At 33.8% G+C, this 21,442-nt stretch overlaps 1 protein-coding gene across 2 annotated transcripts in view; it reads right to left on the bottom strand.

Annotated features, from left to right (window-relative positions):
* The window catches only part of GLRA3 (glycine receptor alpha 3), an 86,228-nt gene that overhangs the window by 41,382 nt on the left and 23,404 nt on the right, over positions 1–21,442 (bottom strand). For both annotated transcript variants that reach the window (XM_032186703.1, XM_032186704.1), the window contains exons 2-3: positions 21,241–21,368; positions 16,164–16,231 (exon numbers count right to left, since the gene is read on the bottom strand). In XM_032186703.1, coding sequence (XP_032042594.1) covers positions 16,164–16,231; positions 21,241–21,368 — 196 coding nt within the window. The remainder of the gene's footprint in view (positions 1–16,163; positions 16,232–21,240; positions 21,369–21,442) is intronic.

Genomic DNA, 21,442 nt, shown 5'->3' with positions numbered 1-21,442 from the left:
GAAAAATAAGACCCAGGGGAATCTTTGCCTAAAAATGTTTTGAAGAAAACTTAAAGGAAGCATAATTTTGTAACCATAGCATGCTATTTTTTTTTTTTAATTGGATTTGTGGATCACCCCACAGGGAATGAGACTGTTTGGTCAAATGGTTGTGTGTGTGTTTGCAACAGGCTAATTACAAGCCCTTAGCAAATTTTCCATCTATGATTCTGTTCTTGATGTAATATCATGGTAAAAAAAAAAATAAAATAAAATAAAAATAAAGAGAGAGAGAGAGAGGCCAGATTAATTCCACCACTTGCATATAAAATGCAAAACAAAGCAGAAAATTGGTTATTTTCTGAAACAGGAGTGCTACTCTCTTCAGTACAGTACTGAACTTGTCGCCACCATGGGAGAGTGAAAACATATTACGTTTTAATATGCACGTTTTATATATGTTTTAATATTACGTTTTAATATTTTTCACGAGAGTGAAAACATATTACGTTTTTTATTTTGCAGTTTCTAATATGAGCTTTTCTTGTGTAATGTATGGTCTCCTGGCTTGAAGGACAATTTTGCTTTTTGTTATACTGATACGAAGGTGGTACAATATGGGGATCTGATGGATACAGGTTTTTTGTTATACTTGTTTTCTCTCTTAAGCTTACTCTCTCCTTCCTACTAATGTACATGGCAAGCTAGTATATTACAGGATACGTTAGCTGTTTTAATTCTTACTGGTGAGATTTTGTAAAGTTGCTATATTAGTTTCTGAAATGCATGCAATTTGTCATGCATTTTATTGTTGCTTTGATTAGTAGAATTAGACAGGGTGCCCTGTGGTGTATTAGGACTATGTGGTAATAGCATCTTTCCATTTTAAATTTGTTAACCAGCCACAAGCACTGTGGCTGCACCTTAGGTTACCTAATTACTTTGGGTAAATTGTTAGAGTTTCCTCATTTTCCTTTGCATACCTGAAAATTTCAGACTGAACCAAAAGCCTATTCAGGTAATGATTTCAATATGTCTTTGATGAAATTTCTCAAGTACAGAAACTCAAGCATTTAAATTTAAGTAAACCTATCAAATCAGTATGTTATTTTGCATGTAGGTTACCACTTTCACTGCAAAATCGGAGAAGATGTCTCTCACTGACATCTGAGAAATGTAAATATAGCATGTATTAAATCTGAAGGATCTCCCTGTCTTTTCTCCTGCTTAATAGTTGAAATTCTGTGACTAACAAGATTATTTATGGTGCAGCCTCATCTGTAGTCATGTTAAAAAAAAAAAAAAAAAAAAAAGTAAGAGAAAGTAAGAGAATGTTAAGAGAATAATGAAATAAGACTGGACTGGATAGCCAGTTCATTGAGAGGAGACAGGAAAGTTTGATTTCTTTAACCTGGCAATGTAAAGACAAACAGAGGAATCACTTGACATACATAAATATATTGAAGAGTAAATACTAGAGGGAGAAATCAGTTTGAATATAAGGGCAAGAACATCCTTTACAATAAATACATGGACTGAAATGGCTCACACTTTATTTTATCATGCTAATAAACCTTGTTGATCTTTTCACTGACATGATTTATTATTGCAAATAACCTTCCTTATGTTTCTTAGGTCTTTCCATTATTACAGGTGTGAACTGCAGCAAGGCTAGTAACAATCTATGGCTGTATGGCAGTTCAATTAGTGAGTGAAAAAAAATGCAACAGACTCCATGCTTCACCACTAACTGTAACCCATTAATCTGTCAGAGATTTACTATAGCAGCTAAAGAGAAATTAACTGTGATTTAAATTGATCGCTGAGTACTTAACTTTAATTGACATGTCAAATCTGTGTCAGAGCAACAAGATCTGACTAATGCCAAACATCCCTGATAACATGCTTTTCTGTACTGAATAGCTGCAGGGCATTCATTAAAAGAAGCAATGTAGATATGCTGTTGATTATGATAAAGGGTTTGTCTGACTCACTGAATCTTCTTGATGATTGGTCCTGGAATAATTCCATGGTAGAAGCTCTTTTTCCAGAATTGAATTTGGGATTGGATAAAACAAAGCGTGATGTTACTGCTTTTACCACAGAGAACCCAGAGTCAGTCTGGGAGTACTGGGGTACTTCCTCACTTTCTTAATAAGAAGCAGCTTGGTGAAATTTCCAGCACTGTAGGATTTCTCCCTCAGAATGAAATATCTTCATCAATGGGCCTTAGAAGGAAGTCTTCCTCTTGCAGTTTTTCTTTCTAAGCCTGTGACTCTTCTGATTTTGCTATATAAGGAGAAATATGCAACTCCTTATGCAAAGAGATGCAGAGCTTTTCTGTCTAGTCCTCCCCCAATGATGGTTAAGCAATTTGTTGGCAATTTGAGTCCTTGCAGGCTGAGGATGAGCAGTAAGGCCTATCTGTTCTTGGATAAAAACTCTCTAATCCTATGGTTGTTTGAAAATGGTGGGTGCTCTTACCCCCTCCATTAAGTAGGACAGGCCAGATGGTTTGGGGATTTGGGTGAGGGCTAACTTGCCTCTGATTTCAGGAAGCTTTAGGAAATTATTTGAGCTATTCAAAGAAGATTGTTGGTGGATTTTGGATGAAGAGCTATCTCTATCTCCATCCATGGGTGTATAAAAGCAGATTTTAAGATGTTCTTTAAAAAATTTTATTTTAAAAGAAGTGTTATACTCTTACTGGGTTTTCTTTTCTTACACTCAAAACTAAGTGGGGGTGTCCTGTGAATCATTTTCTTAAAGTTTTTTTAATTTGGTCTAATTTATTTGCAAAATTTGCCTCCAATAATGGCCCAGCAGCACTCTAATTAAGTCAATAGAACTAAAACTCATTTGCTAAAGAACTAAATGAAACTATGACTTTGAAATTACTACCTATAGTATCAGAGCTCTCAGATTCCCCTTCAAAAATAAAGTTTAGACTTCAGTGAATAAGTATGTACACTACTAGTGTACCAAATGCTCTTTCTAGGTTTGTCACCTGCTTTCACAGTCTTAGATTCTGAAGTGATATGCGTTCAGCTAATGCATGGGACAGATGAATGTAGCTTGCTTGCTTTTCTGCTGGGTTGAATATCTCATTCATCATCATGGCTCTTGGTTTGGAGTATAAGAACTGTTCTGTCAGTACTTTAGTTCAGTCTTTTCCTTACTGAAAGTATGGGTCATTTACAGCATGATTATTAATAGAGCTTTCAATCTTTGTCATTCAATCCACAGCTTAAAAAGAAGTAGTTTCTGTAAGGAATCCTTGATTGTTAGCATTTAACTTCCTTCTATGTACTATAAAACATTCAAAATCTATTGAATTCAACAGTGTTCCACAAAATCTACTTATTTTCCATAGGTTTTAGGATGGAAACATTACAAAATGGACAGCTTTAGTTAACTTTGTTTGCTTGTTTGTTTTTGTTTGTTTGTTTGTTTGTTTTGGTTTATTATCAGTAGCAACGGACAGATTTAAGCTTATATTCTCATAAATAATTGTCATATCAAAAGTCAAAACATCTAGGTTGTTTACTTTAAAAAAAAAAAAAATCTAATACAGTACTAAACTGCTATGTAATAATCTTGGTCAGACCTCCTATTGTGTCTTCAACTCTTAATGGAAGTTGTGTGTTCCCAACTCCTAATGCATTACACTAAAACCACATTTTGCAAATTTTCAGTGTAACTGGGGTTTTAAGCTTCAGCTCAGGGGTTTTTAAAATGTTTACATTTTCAAGCAGCTGTATAAGGGGTTAGATGAAAATGGACATGCCAATTACATGAATAAACATCATGGTCTAAAACTCTGTTGAGCTTTGCCATGTTCGCGGTTTAAAATATATATATATTAAATATATATATATATATTTTTTCTTCTGCAAATGATGTGTCCCTGAGGATGCTTTTGCTTCATCACCAGAAGGTATTTTATTTCCATGTGAAAAGTTGAGTTTTACTGAGCTGATTCATTTGCCGATGACTTTTTGGTGCTACATATTCTGTGTTATTATTAATTTATATTATACATTAGCACTTAGAATATGACTGGTTTCAATGGCTGAATGAATAAAAGTAGAAATCTTCACTGAAAATATGTATTTATAATCATCCTGGTTTTAACCTCCCCAGGGAAATAAAAAGGACCAAAGAGTAATTTGGGAATTCCATACTAAATTTCCCCTCAGTCTTCCAACTGTTGGGAGCTAAATATGGCATTGTCTAGAGTAAGGTAAATAGGGCAAAATAAAAGGTAAAGCTGAACTAGCTTAAGTCCAGAAGTTTAACTACAGATACATATCTCTAACTTTAAACAAAATTTGTTAGATATGTGTCATCTTTAAATGTATTGATAGGCATGATGTGCACCAAGAATTCTGTCAGGAAAATCATGTTGTTTTAGAGGTTCTACAATGATGTTGTAGCAACACATAAATGTTAATGTGGAGTTGAACTAGTTGTACTAGTACTGAAGAGAAAGGGAACAATCTGTTTGTCTACACAAAGACATCTAATAGCATTTGAAAACCCCTAAGATATTTCCCTTTTTATCTGCTGGTTCAGAAAGATGCATGTCTTCTGTAATCCTATGGCATGTCCACCTGTCCTAGGGATTTACAGGGATTATTAAGGCCATATAAAAAATCACTAAATGCACTTAGGCCACTAAATAGAACATGAAAAGACACGAACTGCAATCAGTATCCATTTACTAATCTGCTCCTTTAATGAAGAAATTACCTTTGCAAAAAAAGTGTGTGTGGGTCTAGATAAGTAGCAAGGGAGAAGGATGATATTGAAAGAGTAGACACATTGCTGATGAGGCATGTCAAGTTCACAGGCTTCCACTAGGCCCATTGAAGGGGAAGGAAGTGGAGGAGAACCATTGACAAGCCGATCCTAATCATGTTTTCATAGATCTCAAATACCCTCAAATACAAACAGTCATACCAGAACAGTCACCGACAAAAATCTGAAACATTTTTCTTCTGTTTTGCTAACCTAAATTTATGTGTTTAGTTTTATGAAGCTGAACTTCATAACATTGTACTGCCTAGAAATTTGAAAATTTTGGTATTCTATCCCCTCAATCCTACTAAGTCAAGTAGCTAAATCCTCATTCAATTTAAATCTCTAAATAGAAATAGAGCAACTGAAAAGGAGATTGTGAGAGATCCCACATATTTTAGCATGCAATGTTTATAATTGAAAGCATTCTAGAAATCTTCTTCTTTAACTAAGCCTGTTATGCCAATAAATTAGCTTTCATATGTTTCTATAAGATTACTTTTGGAAATCTAATAAAAATAAATTTGCTCACTAGAAGATCAGACAATGTAAATGCTTGTTTTCTTAAGCAAGGGAATAAACTGAGATTTGCTAGAAGTGCTTTTGAGCGTTAGTGTTCTGTCATTTAAAAAGGTAAAGAAATAATGGTGAATACACACTTTTTCCAAGTGATGTGTATTCAGTACATTTGTTTTTAATTCACCTTCAATATCTTCTTGATTGTGATAAAGTATTTGATCAATATCTGTTCACACCGGCTCACAGTCTCTCACAGAAATTGCCCTGAGGAGGCAGTCAGCTATTTTTTATTTATTTTTTTTGTTGTTGGGGGGAAGATTGGGATTAAATTTGCCCTTAGGGTTTGATAACATTTTGTCGGTGCTTGCCAGTTAGGAACTTTATAAACTGTGAAGAAGGCTACAGCTGTGGAGAGCTAAATCCTGTTGGCTTCCATGTGTTGAAAGCATTGTATGAAGGAGTTGAAAAAAGTGAATCGTCTGCAAGCTGGAGCAGTAGAGGCAGAGGAACAAAGACTGTGAGGTAGGATTAGCTGCAGTCTGGAGAGATGGAGTAAGCTGGGAATCCCTAGATTCCTATCCAGAGACACACATCTTATGAATCCAGATGGAAGGTGGCCCTTCCTGTGTAAAATAGTTAACTAGATGAAGGGACAATGGAAACTATTTTGGGAACAAGAGAAGATATAAACCCCAATATCTGTGCTGTATGAGGTGAATGGGACTGCTAGGACTACATGATAAGCGACACAGATTCTGAAGTCATAAGGATTATTTTACACTGTTAAGTAAACCAAACTGTCTCAGAGAGGCTGAGTTTAGTATTGCATAAATTGGCAATAGAATTTAGGAGAATTAAAAAAAAAAAATAAAAATCTAGCACCATGGTTGCAATGCCAATAACGACACAGGGAGGGGCATGTCAGTAAAATATGCATATCAGCCCAAATCTTGCTGTGATCATATTGGCACTTAGAGAAAATTGGTCTGGATCACATTTTTATAGCACCTCTTGTTCTGCCAACTGTTAATGACAACGACATGTGGTAGCACACTATTTGGAAAAGAAGAAAAGTCATAAAGACTATGTAGAAAACATTCCTACAAGTTTGTTGAATATGTTGTATTACTTTACTGTTGAACTGTAAAGTATTATAAAACGGTTTGAACTTTTTGGGATATTATTTAGGCTATGTTTTTGCAGGGTGGGTATGATATATTTAAAAAAATCTGAGTGCACAGCTTTTTCATGCTGAGTGATTATTTTGGCTATTGTAATTCAAAATTCACACCCAGAGTGAATGAAGTGCCAAGTATTCAAAATCAAATGAATATGTGAGAATGGAACTGAATTTTTAAATGATGCCAGAATAATTCAAACTTATTCATGGAAAAGAATTTCAAAGATATGCTTCATGTAAAGTGTTTACACTGGAGAGCTTTTCCAGCACACACATACTACTTAAGAATAGAAATTAGGAAAATATGGCAATTTGAAAATCCCTTATTTTCTTTAAGTTCATTTTAAAGTAATTTTAAAGTTAATATAGCTTTTGTTTCTGTAAACTAAGTGTTAGTAAATTGCAGGCTCATGCAAAAAATGAGGGAGAAGCTTTTATTAGGATAGTATTAGTATTTTATTAGGATAGTAAAAGGGATTTATGGACTTAACTCCTATTAGAGTTAATGGGAGGTAAAGGCGAAATCCCCATATATCATAAGATTGATTTCCATTACCAAAATACACATTGTGAGGCATCGAGTCATTTATAGTCAAGATGCTTGAAAAATGTTTTATTTTGGCCTGGTCTCTCACTACCTTTTTTGTTTGTTTGTTTGTTTTTTGTAGTAGTCTTTACATTTTTATGTGTCCTTAGAAATCAAACAAATGTCATGAGTGTTAAACAAACATAACCTTGGTTGAATGGATTGTCTTGTACTATTGCAACAAAATAAGAAACTTTATAAACAGCTTACCTCATCCAGCATGAGTGGAGCTATGTAGGGATGCCTTAATCTTATTTTCACAGGTCCTGAGATTTTCCACAGCAGTGACTGAGATTAGTTGTCTTCACAGCTTTGTCTGGATAATGTAATTACTATATGCAGGATATGGACTTTTTGCAGCAGCTAGCCTAACAGCTACTATTCAAACAGATTGAAATGACAATTATAGAAATATAAAAGTAAGGAAGAAAATATTGGAGGGGATGGAGTAATGCTTTCACAGTGCAGTAGTGCTGCTAAAGTCATAGTTTTTCCTTTAAGTGAAAAGAGCAATCAGAGAAAAGAGACTAAGAGGAAGCAAGCATAGGTTAAGAGGTAACAGGAGGTGTGAACTTTTCTCCAGCATTTCTAGAACAAGATCATACGGATTCAGGTAAACATGGGATCTAAAAAAAAACAAAAACAGGCTAAAGGCTAAGTCTCCCTTGACGTGAGGAGATAGAGATTCTGGAGGAACCTTTCATGACGGTTGGCATATGAAAAAGCCTTTTGGCTTTTAGACAGCATTTGAACAGATGAATGGGATTATAAAGCTAAATTGTCTGCAGAAGCAAGGGCCTGCACTGCTGATCCAAGTGATCCTTTCCAGTCCGTTGTTCCTACTAACTGCAGTACGTGTCTATAGGGAAACAGAAAATTTGATCTTTCTGCATTATACAAAGTGTTCTGTAAAATTGAACATTTGTTCAAATGGATCAGAGAGAATGAGCAATGTATTTCTGTGGTATGTCTGAAGAGCTGATTATAATACCTATCTTGGTAAATATTTATTTTAGATAAAACAGACCAATTACAGGAGAGATTTGGAGACCCGGAACATGATTTTCCTATGCTTGGAGTACGAAGGCCACTGCAGGCCTAGGTTCAGTCTCTTCTGCAAGTGAAGTAAAAATAGGTGAAGCTAGTTTTCCTTATTGTAAACAAGGACTTAAGAAAACATGGCTCAGTGTACAAGTGTAAGGCTATCACTGCTGCCAATTCCCTACACATGTGAAACAAACTGTGGCTGACTCATTCTAACACATTTAGAGATCTGGTGCATGAAGTTGGTATAGATGGTTGTACACACAATTTGAATTTCTCCAAGGACTAAGATGTCAAAGCGGTAGATATTGTGTGCATCTGGTCGTAGCTGATGAGAGATGTGAATTTTGTGGATGCTGAACTCAAATGAGTGGATACAAATGCTCGGTTTTCAGCACTAGCTAGAGGTAGTGGATTATTTTTGAGGTTTTGTGTGACAACTAGGACTATAAAATACTAGTTGTTTTTCATGAAGAATCTTGGGGATTTTATTCAGTGTTCAACATTCTGTTGGTGCTGTTGTTAATTAATGTAAACATTTGTTTTTTGATTTATGTATCGGCAAAGAATGCCAATGTTCAAGTATCATGTTTTAGTCTTATGTCAAACTGAATGAAAAAAACCTGCTTGTCAGTGCTTACTTTTTAAAAAATCTTTATGATGCAGTTTTCTTAAAGTAATTTCACTTATGTGTGTGGAACTACAAATTCAGGCACCATAAAAATAGGATCAACAAAGAGCAGTCTGCTTTGAAATGAGAAAACCTTTTGTAAGTCTCCACCTGCAGCTTCAATACATGTGCTCAGAGTGCCTGTCTTCTACATATATCAGAGTCTGTAGAAACACAGTTCTTGCATGTTGGGAAACATGAAATATTACCTCTTTGTTGACATTAATACAGTTCTGTCTGGAATCCTTGACCATACCACACAGGTCTGAAATTGGTTATAATTCACTCTTATGAATGGGTATTAAGATTCAGATGATCTGTTTATATCAGTAGGGAAAGTTAAATGAAACCAGCAGTATTTATTTCTGATTCATATTTATTCTCTATTTTTCATTAAGATCCCATTGAATTTCAATTCCAAGTTCCACAAAACATTACAGAACTTGGCTGGTCTCAGCCGCCAATCCTTGGGATAAATACAAAACCTACTCCAATTCATCTTCTTCCAGGATAATGTAAAAACAAATTGTATGTGGGTCACTACCATAAAAATGAATACAGCTTAATCAAATCAAAACAACTAAAATGGCAATCTTAATATTTAATTGTGGAAACCTTCTGGTATATTATGCTTCTAAATTCTGTTTCTAAGGTATCTGTTTTCACTGAAGTACCATTCCTTTATTCTCCTTGTGCCCATTACATGACTGCTGTCAGTCCAAATACTTGTTTGAACTTATGCTTCATTGCAGATACTTTTTTATGATATTTTCACAGCTATGGCTTATTCATGCACAGAATATAATTGTTTTCAGTTCTTGCATCATTTGTAAATTTCCATTAGTACTGAAGATGCACATTAGCAACTGAATTGGGTCCTCTATGGTAGTACGTTCATCTAAAGCCATCAAAAATGTACATGGCATTTTCAATCTACTTTACAGTATCATTTATTCTAAACTGTAAATTCACAGTCACTATAGAGATGCTAAGTTCATGAAATTACTTTGTTTCTTAAAGAAATTTCACTTCCTCATAAACCACTGAAAGATTATTGAGAAAGGGCAGGTTTTGAGACCTGAAAACAAGGCCTTGCTGTTTTCCACTATTTTCTAAGAGAAATGAACTATGCTGTTAGATACAATTGCAATTTATCTCCAGAGCATTCAGCAGAATGTGGCCTCAGGATGCTATCTGAAATAAACCCATCACTTGGACTTGGGTTGGTTTGCTGCTGTTGTATGGTGACAAACAACTTAACTGACAGTTGATCTCTATAAAGGCAAGATTATATATTTATTTTTTACTGACATGTCTCTTCATAGTTTACATTTCTGTTTTCCTGTACATCCATGTTGAATAGACTGGTTTTCAAAAAATGTGAAATATGTGGAAATCATCTCTGTAACTTAACCTGTTTTTCAAATAACATGTTTGCACTCTACTCGCCAAGGAATGAACACTTCTTCTCCCTAATAACTCCCTGAAAATTTTCTTTTGAAAACAGTTTAAAAGCCATTGGCTTGAGGGTTTAGGGAAAGAAGTCTGCCACCAACTTCTGCAAAGACCATAAATTCTAGCAAAAACAAAGCTTCTGGCCCTTTTTAGAAATCAATTTAATCAACCATTTTTGCTAGTCCAAACATATACCAAACCAAACAATCAATGATATTTTCTTCAGAGAAAAGACCATCTGCTGCTCAGATTCCTGGAATTTAGTTCTGGAATGATCCAACACAAATTCTGTCTATTATTTTTCTACTGAATCATTTATAAATCTTCAAAGGAAGAAAAAAGTAAAAAATTGACATTTCCTTTATTTTTTCAGTCATAAAAGGAGCTGAAAAGGCTGGAGTTATTTTCTGAGGAAAAAAATTACAGATGCCAGGAGTAGAGGAGTATATACAGGAGTATAGTTATTTCATAACAGAGCAAGAAAACATTAGGAAAAGGTATGGAATAGAACAATCATTCTCATAACCTTCCCAGAGGTCAGGAAATAAAACACAGTACAACTATTTCTCCTCATTTCCCAAAGTTTGGGTAAGGATGATTTTCAGTATTTGTAAGGAACCAGATTTTTCCAGATTTGGAATTTCACCTATTGGTACCTGATAACATGTGTGTGCTGTATCATCTGTACTGGCCCTTTTTGTGTAGCTGTTACCAACCCATCCTACTGCTGCACCATCTATGTCAGTTTATATAAGTAAATCAGATACTGGACCCTCATATTTGTACACACAGCTCCAACTGGTCTTGTTATTAATAAACTAGTCCTGTACCACTGCATACTGTTTTTCCATTTTCAGTCACCATGCACCCTTGATATCATAATCTAATAGATAAGCCTCAACCCAACTTTTTGCCCTACACTGCGAGTTAGGAAGCACATCCAGGGTTGCAAAGTATGCCTTTTTTATTGCTCTTGTTGTTGGTTTTTGTTTATTTGTTTTGTTTAATTTAGTTCCTGGAACTTCAAATGTTTTGTAGCCAAGAAGCCTGTGGGATAAGTAGCAAATTCAACCCCTCTTTACGACACAATACTATAGTTACATTTTATAGAATTTCCATAGATTATGGAAAATGTTTGCTGCATCCAGGGACAGCAGATATGATGCCATCTGGTTGGAATGCAGGTTCAGCAAGGGGATTTGCATGCATTAGTCTGGTCATGTAATAAACTGGAAAGCTGCAGACCTGGCAGAACTTGAAAGATGTCAGGTTCTCCTGACTCCATGACCTAGGCTCAGAATTCTAGAAGAAAGTTCATGATAAAAGGAAGAATGCTAAGTAACTCACCTTCAGTCCATACAAGAACAATCTTGATTCAAGTCAACAATCATTGCCTTGATAGAAGGGAGTTAACCATCAAATATGGTGAAAAATAAGTTTTTGTTTTTGTTGTTGTGTTTGTTTTTCAAAAGTGTGAGGTAATTTTTATTACATGTTCACTCATCTGCAATAAAAATTGTACAAAGTAGATTCTTCTGCCAATCACTTCAGTATTAACACATTACTATATCCATTACGCAGAAACTTTCAATGTATTTTCACCAAAGGAAGGCATATATTTCAACATATTTGAGATAATAAACTAAGTTATTTATTTTAGAAAAAGTATTTGGTAAAACATCATCATTAAGCTTTGCAGTGTATCCAAGTGAACATGTTTCAAGTATTCTGTTTAAAGATGACCTAGAACAGGTACAATAGAATATAAAGAGAAATGCTCACTTGATGAAAGATTTAAGAAATTCAAGAGCTGTGACTCATGAAGGGAGTGATCATAATGGCTTAAAAATAGGTTAATTTTAGTTGAAGGTATGCTTTATTTGTAGATGTAAAATAATCTCATTATTACTTGGAGAACAGAAAGATATGTCACCTGCTTCTTGACAACATTCAGGATAACACGTCTTTTCAGGCTGAGTCAAGAATACCCATCAGCAGAAATGTGGCAGAAACAGATAACAAACATATGCTTTTTAACATACTAATTGTCTGCACTGATGTCATTTGCCATTAGGTGTCTTAGTGTGTCTCTTTCAATTCAATTTTAGAACATGCCTCGTACTAAGCATATTAACACATACTTAGTAAATATTGCTGTACTGCTGCATTAGGATCAATGTGTTGCTGACTTTAAACCTTAGAAAATCTTAAGGAATTTGGTCAGTCATATTTACTAGAATCAAAGTAGGCTTTTTTTATGTGCTACTATCTGTCCCAAAGCCTCACTAAGTGTTCTTTAGTCATTGCTTCATGTATTCAGTATTTTGTCTCTGAACATTTGTAGCTTAAAATGTTGCCATTGAAATATTGCCATTGAAATTATTCTCATCCTATAAGACTGAACAATATCTTCTATTTTCCACTGGTAACTGCCAGCAGTATATATTAACACTGCTTTTACCAATTAGGAAATCTCTTTGCATTAGACTATACAGTGCAAAGTGAAATGGAGCACAGCTTGAGCTGCTAAGAGAAACTCTGTAAGGCACTTTTGAGGGTGTTGTGATAAAAGCTGAAATTTAAATTCCAGTGAACTAATAAGCGAATTATATGGTTTCTTGTAGGATTTGGTTTCCATATTGCCAATATATATCTAATTTTACATGAACAAACTAACTGATTTTTAAAGATTTTCAAAATCTGATTTTCTCAGATTTTTAAAGTTGTAAGCTTACATATTTCATCTATATGTATGCTTAGATATTTCATCATTCATCTTAAATTAAAAACTTCAGCTACTAATTTAGTGCTATCATGCAAAAAAGGTCATCTTATTCTAGGTTTCCACATGTTGTTAATATTCTGCGAATCTTTAAGATTTCTAAATCTGTAGGTGAAAAGAACAATAGTACCAACAAGTGAAAAATGGACTGGACCTATTCATTTATATGTGCAAAAGAGTAAAAATTCATTTGGCTAGAGAATGAGTGCAAAATTTTCCCTTTGTGAATATCATTGAAACAGACATATAAATATACATACTATCATTTGGCTCAGTAACATAGACAAATTGGCAAGGCTGGACCCTTGTATGTAGCACTGGTGAGATCACACCTCAAATACTATGTTCAGTTTTGGGCTGCTCACTATAATGATATTGAGTTGTTGAGCGTGTGCTCAACAGAAAAGCAATGAAGCTGGTGAAGGGACTAGAAAACAAGTGTTATGAGGAGTGTCTGAAGGCACTGGGGTTGTTTAGTCTGGAGAAGAGGAGGCTGAGGGGAAACCTCATTGCTCTCTACAGCTTTGTGAAGAAAGGTTGCAGGAGCAATAGGGAGAGAAGAAATGGCCTCAAGTTAAGCCAGAGGAGGCTTAGATTGGACATTAGGAAGTATTTCTTCACTGAGAGAGTGGTCAAGCATTGGAACAGGCTGCCCAGCGAAGTGGTGGAGACACCATTCCTGGAAGTATTTAAGAGATGTGGATGGGGCATTTAGGGACATGGTTTAGTGATGGGATTCAGTTGATGGTTGGACTTGGTGATCTTGAAGATCTTTTCCAACCTAGATGGTGCTATGATTCTATAGTTATAAGAGTTATAACCATAACTTAGACTTTAAGAAGCTGAAATAGCTGTGAAACAAAAAGAAATAAAGAAATAACCAATTTAAAGGTGTAAGTCACATTAAGCTTCTTCAGTAAATGGATGTGGATGGATTCAAGAGAATTCTCGAAGTAAAGCTGGTTCATGCTGCACACTGTAAGATCGCATTGCACACTGACAATCTTTTTTTTTTTTTAAAAAAAAAACAACCAACACTATGTTATGCATAACTAAGGCAGCAGAGGGAGCTCAGAGATTTTGGTCATCAGTGAGTAAAACAAAGTGAAATTACACTGCAAAGAACAATTATGTAAACAGCGAAGGGCAGGGGCTGATGTACTCTCTGTTCTTTAAAACTAATACATGTACACTATATGCATATCCCATTATTCTGCTGCTAGTTTTAAATACCGTAGAGACTTCAAGGTACCACTTACTGGCCAGGTCATGTTTTGCACTTCTTACTTATTTAAGCTCTTTTCTTTATAGTTTGTATAAAAAAAATAATAACATTAAAAAAAAAAAAAAATCAGTGAATTGATATTTGTTCAAGAATGCAGAGATCCAATTTTTAAAATAATGCAAGTTGGTTTTAATTTATTAAAACTATTTATGCTATTTATTAATTTCTTTATACTAAGTGGTACTGAAAAGAAATGTTTGTTTGTTTATTTATTTATTTATTTAGAGAAAATGCACTTGAGATGTGACCTGAAATATCTTCATCTTAAATTCAGGACAATTTTTTTAATGGTAACAACTTCAATATTCAAAATATCCTTTTTAGAGTGATTTTTTTTGCTGGATCTTTGTACTTTGCTGACCCCATGCTCGAGCCATTAAAAAGTAGCTGTGGAATGCTATTCTAATCATGTGGGCATTGCTTAATCCTCTGATCGAACCTGAATAAATCTCCTTGGACACCATGTCAATCTGGGATTTGCAGCCTGGCAAGGGACCCAAGCTGAAATACTGAAATACAAATTAAAGTAATTTTCTACGTGGAAAAAAAATTGCCTTCCTCTTTCAGTATCATCTACCACTATATTGTATGGCATGTAAAGATATCACTCTGGGTATCACTTTGGATAGAGAAGACCTATATATTTCAATATCAGAATTGAAATTATATATAATATAGGATTAATATAATAATAATATAGGATTAATATAATATAATATAGGATTAAATTCCTATATAAGGCTCCTTGGTTACATTTAAACTTTTCATTTTTGCTCTTACTGGTAAATCAGAAGAATGGCTTTTGGTTAATATTTTTATTTTATCTTTTATTTATTTATTTATTTATTAATATTCTTGGCTAGACCAATCTTTTTTTGGCCTGTGTTCTGTCATTCCAAGTATATATCCTGATCCCTGAAATTGAAATTGTTGAGATTTCAGAGCATTTGCTGTATTTGGATCTTACAGACTCCCACAGTTCTTCCATCATGTCTGACCCCGTTTTGACCCCAAATCACTTTATAAATATTTTCAAATATGTTTATTTGCCTTTCCTTAAAATATGTGAGGCACTTGTATGGAGAAAGAACCTATATAACTTCTCTCTCACCAACTTTTAATGGGTAAATCTGTGATCCAAGTTATTAACAGATATGTTTCACCTGCTAGATAGAATTGTCCAAGTTGTTCTTGTCAGTTCATAGCTCAATATTTAGTTTTGCTGTCTTTAGACTTTGACTTCTCAGTCTCATTATGTCCTTCAAATCTCCAGTCTTTTTATACTCTATCATTTGCCTTTCTTTAATAGAAATATTTTAAGTATATTTACAAAAGTTCTGCAGTCCACTTATATTTACCCCACTCATAGAATTCATAATTAAATTTTATATATCAGTTAATCATTTTAGTTATTGTATTATCTCTGTGCACTAGTTCTATAAAAGAACTTGTTTTTAAGTATACATCCCCATATGTACTGTATGTAAAGAACTGTAAAAATATAATTAACAAAATAACTTAATGAATGGATCTTTTTGAGGTTAGAAAGGTGGAACACTATAGAAACTAATATCTGTCTAATTGAAAATAATGAATTCACTACAACTATTAAATAAGACCTATGGATAACTAAAAATAAAAACATTGTTTTTTTTTTTTTTTAATGTGTGTTTAATAGTATGATAATGGATTTTCTGTTACAAAAAAATCAATGGCTAAGTTAAATGTTCTCAGTTTCTGTTTGCAGAAGAGGATTTCCTTCTTTATTTATTTTCCATTTGAAGAGAAGTCTTAGCTTGCTTTTAACTTCATTAAATATCTTTAACTTAAACTTTAAACATTGTTTGAGGTAAAATGTCTTACCATGGTTGTCTCTGCAATGGATCCAAAGCTGTTTATAAATATGTTGCATGTGACATTAACTGGAGGACCTGCAGAAGGAAAATAAAACACCAGACAATGTTTCAGAATCAATCCTTTTTGAGTGACTGTAAAATATATTAACATACTAAATGATTATGAAACAATGTTTGTTGACTTAGGAGAAAATAATGCTATATTCAAAACTAATATAATGCAAAAATTTGAATGGTTTCTAGTAAGTAATAGATTTTCCCTTTCAGTTCTTCTCAAAGGTATACTACTTGACTAGCCATTTCATTATGAATTTGCATGAAGGATTCTATACCAAAAAAATATATATATAGAGAGAGAGAATATTTAAAAGAACATTTAATTTGAGATGTATAGCCAGAAGTATTTTTATGTGTTTTTTCAGTGAAAAATGTATGCTACTTCTCACAAAAATTAGAGTGAAAAGTCACCTTTTCCACTCAAGGCAGCTGTTACTTTTAACATTATCTGTCATCACTGGAAACAGAAATACATTATTGCTGCTCTTATCTCTACTATTGACAGGAACAAATGTGGATAAGAAAGAATAACTTAGATTCTATTCTCATTTCTCTGAAATCCACAGAATGGTTAAGAATCCATTTAAGCTGAATTTTCTGTTACCATGGATCTTCAGCCAACTGTTGTTCTGCCTTATCTTTCATTTGTGAAACATCAGTAGTGGCAGAGTAGTCATTATGATAACTGAACAATAAACAGTCTCTTCATGGAAAAGGTTTTAAATTACTTCCCTGCAAGTCTCTGTGAAAATAGCATTGCACTATAGCATGCTAATTTCTCCATTATTTCTTATCAGTTTATGTGCAATGGAAACAAGGTCTTTCCATCATACCATTCTTCTGTCACCCTTCTGCACCTTGATATTCTTATATCAACAATCCAGTTCAGCATTGGAGATGTTAGTTTAGCTTTCTAGTTATAAGCAACCATTAATAATGAAAGATCCATACCTGGAATTTGAAGACTGGTATTGCAAACACTCATGTAATATTTATTTTTTAGTCACTGAAGTAATAGGCAGCTCTGCCACCATTTGTGCTTTACAACTAGAAAAATTTAATGTGACCAATGAACTTGATATTAAATATTTGAAGAATAAAAACATTCATTAAAAATTCTGCCAACAGGACAAAACTTTGAACGTCCGGCTGTCTTTCTTCAAGGCAATAACTGTTTTGAAGTACTGTATGGGAATTACAATAAAACATCATTGCATGTACTTGTACTGCATTTGCAGTCACTTTGGCGCTTTGGCACTACAGTCATTTTGATACTTGGTTAATTATTCAAAACAGTTGGGCAAATCCAATATTTAGAATTCAGTGAAAGCTTTCTATGGAAAAACTCCTGAAAAAGATTGAGAGAAATGAAAAAAAAAATAAAAAAAAAAAATAAAAAAGGAGAGATGAACTAAGGGAGAGGCACTAAAAACTATCAGGGAGAAAATTGTATTTCCTGGTAGTGTCAGATTAATTGTTTGCAATGCTTTACTTTCTAACACTTCCATGTTGTAGTACTTGTCATTTCTTTCAAATTTGATATGACATTATCTTGTTTAAAGTAGTACAATAGAACTACTAGTACACTAATATTGCACTTTACTAACACATTAAATTGTAAATTTGCTTCATCAATATTCATAATTGCTTTTATAAAGAAAAATAAATAAATAAATTGATACAACACTGATGCTTAATTTCAAAAGCAGTCTTACAAAAAGACAGGTAATAGCTAGTTAAAAAGGGGATAAAAAGAAGCTATAAGCAGCTTGGAAGTGGTTTAAACATTACTTAAAGACACTGCACTCAGAGTAAAAATGTACCTCCTAAAACATGGTCAAATAGAAGTATAAATGAAGCTGTTAAACCTGAAGCTGTAGAACTGAATCTTAGTAGAGACAGAAAAGCTAAAAGTGATAACTTTCTTTAAGGCATTAAAAATAGAATACTGCCAAGACTGGAAGGTGAAGTTGAGGAGATGATTAAGATACAGAGGTATCCATGAAAATAGAGAAGATCAGAGCAGAAAAACTAAATTAAGTCTTTGGAGTAGCATTTGTATTCTGTTGCTAGCCTTGTCAAAGACTAAGCCATTCTGATGGAAGATTTTGTATGAGGACTGTAGGATTTCCTACAAAAAATGGTTTGAGAGAGCTGGGCTTTTCAGCCTAAGGAGAAGGCTCCAGGTTGACCTCATTGCAGCTTTTCAGTACTTAAAGGGGACTTACAAAAAAGATGGAGATCAACTCTTTGCTCAATCAGATAATGACAGGACAGTTTTAAACTAAAAGAGGGGATATTTAGATTAGGCACTGGGAAGAAATACATAGAGGGTGGTGAGGCAGTGGAACAGGTTGTCCAGAGAGGCTGTGGATGCCCCATCCCTGGAGATGTTCAAGACCAGGTTAGATGAGGCCCTGAGCAACCTGATTTAGTGGGTGGTGTCCCTGCCTGTGGTAGGGAGGTTGGAAGGGCCTTTAAAGTCCCTTCCAATCCACGCCATTCTATGATTCAATGATTTTTATATTTTAACATTGGAGAACAAAAGAACTGGAACAAACTGACAGCCTGTGGTGATATTAAACCAGACATTGTAAAAATTGTTGCAACATTGTAAGTTGAAAGCTGAAATAGTAATTACTGTTAGTCAGCTATCACCTGTGTAAATTTTGTTATAGAAAGTAGTGTGTATCACTTCTGTCTATAATTTGAATTAAAGAAGAAAAAAGGTTTCTGAGGATGATGGTGGATGACATTAACAATAAGCATTATCCCTGTAAACCTTAACTCTATACCAGCCAAAGTGAAATTATGATAAATGTTATAATTAAAAGGTTACTGGATTATTTCTAGTAATTCTATTACTCGAATTATTCTACTAATTAATAAAATATTAATATTATTTTAGCTGAAATACCATCTCTCAGATCTATTGAAGATCTCTGAAAGAGCTGGTAAGCATGTGACCAAAGGCAATCTAATTAATGAAATATTTAGTTATAGCTTAAATTAATTGAAATAGTTTATTCAGATTTTCAAGTACTTCTTAACTAGATCTTTTGTCAAAGGCTTTTTAAGGATATTAGTCTTGGCAAAATGAGAGAAATGAGGTCCTCTTATAGATCTTTTGTTTTAAAATATTTTAATGGTAGGATTAGAAAGCTATTTTTAAAATTATGAGGTGATTGTTAATGAGTTATCCTATAGATCTGAACTGTATCATTTAATTTCAGTATTAATGACCTAGAATAGAAAGGCACTATAATTCTGGTATTTTGTGTAGTTGTATGTAAAGCTGAATGCAAGGAATTGCAGAAAGGTCACAATAAAGAGCTATCAAGGTATAAATGTTTGATGAAATTCAGTGTCAATCAAATGGAAACCAATCTTTACTGTGTATTTGTACTGATGGGATGCAAATTAATGATTTCCATGCAGGAAAGAGAGTATAGATTCATTATGGATGGTTCTCTGAAAGTATTCTCTTCAGATATCATTAAAGATAGGAAAATGCAAATAAATATGTCAAAAAAAAATGGACTGCCATATAAATGAACTTCCATCTTAAACACTTCAAAATATTTTTCCACCTCAAAGGGAGAAAAAAGGTGTCAAGAAGGCAATGTAGGATGTCAAACTCTATGAGCTGCTGCCACACAAAACCAGCATAAACAAGACAGCACTCCTAGCATTGAAAAAGGAATATAGTAGGGAGCGATATATAAGTACAAAAATCTGTAAAGATCAAAAAGATGTGAATTTCCTCCATTTCTGAATAAGTCACATGGCAACAAAATAAAATAGTCACCAAATTCAAAGAAAAAAAAAAAAAAGTTAATTTGCATAATTGCAAAACATCACAATTTTATTGCCATAAAATATGGAAAAGGCCAAAAGTATGTCCTGACTTAAGTAGTTCCTAAATTAACGATTGCTGAATACTGTTTGGCAATATCAAGGCAAGGAACACTTTATACTATCCTATTTAAAAAAAAAAAAAAATGTAGGATAAACATCTAGCTATAGTTTTGATTTACTACAAATAAAGCTACTTTGAAACTGGAACAAACATTTTACAAGAGCTTTTCATTTCTGTTTTATTTCACACCTAAATGAAAGTGAATTGCAAAATTCCTTATTCAGAAGTATGGCACTCAGACAAAAGGTATAATTTTGTGTTATTGACCAAGTTTAATCATGACAAAAGATGTTAAAAATCTTCTCTAAATAGAATTTTTATTGACAGCACAAATGATTGTCTGAAATCTCTTATTAGGTCTGTTTCTTTAAAACAGTTGCCAAATTAAAAATTCAACAAAGCAAAAAGTTCCAGTATTTGTTCTAGGACTAATAAAACTAACCAGAAAGTGGCAAAGTCACTTAAGGAGATACTTATTCTTAGTGATAGATCTGAATCATTGTGGGCAGATTTGTTCAAACTGTATAGCTGTCTAGAAGATTTAGAATCTTAACATTTTGAAAAAGAACAATGTCATATTAGGTTTTGTCTCTTTAAATTTCAGTAGTTATAAAACAATGCTCTAAGTCTTTTGAATTATACATTCAAGAATATTGCGTAGAATTCACTGTTCCCTAAACCATCTGCCTGTTCTTCACTGTAGCCCCGTCAGAAGATTGTGACTGCATTGTGACCATGATAAACTCCAAAATCTGATCGCCATTTACTACTAAGCTGTAAATTCCTCATTTTTAAGCATTTGTTTTTAGGACTTCAGGAGACTTAAAGGGAGATAAAAAACTGCTGTGCGTAGACTTTGCCTGGAGTCTTATTTTGCTCTGCACAGTGTTACTGTTAGGATAAACTGCAGTTTGCATGCTAATAGAGCATATTAATACTGAAATAAACCATCATAGGAAAGAAAAGCAAAGAAATGAGCTTTTTTTTTTTTTTTTTTTTTTTTTTCTTTTCCAATTAGAGTATATTTCTTGGCTTCATATTTATTCCAGAAACTTCGGTTTTGTGACAAGAAATACTGAATTACTTAGAAGTATAGGTTTGAAATTACCTTTGAAATTTGGTCTTATCCTTGCATCGTAGCCTGACATCCTGCCCATTAGCTTATCCAGGAAATCAGATGGCGACATTGGCATGCTACGAGATCTTGCACTGTCCGTTTCTTTTGTGGCTACCAAGCTAAGAACCAAAACAAAGGACAAACAAAGCAAATAACAACGACAACACACACACACACACAAAACAACAAAATA

This window comes from Aythya fuligula, chromosome 4, assembly GCF_009819795.1.
Source record: "Aythya fuligula isolate bAytFul2 chromosome 4, bAytFul2.pri, whole genome shotgun sequence".
NCBI lineage: Eukaryota > Metazoa > Chordata > Aves > Anseriformes > Anatidae > Aythya > Aythya fuligula.
Note: the sequence above shows the minus strand (reverse complement) of the source record. Positions and strands in the feature narration are given on the sequence as shown.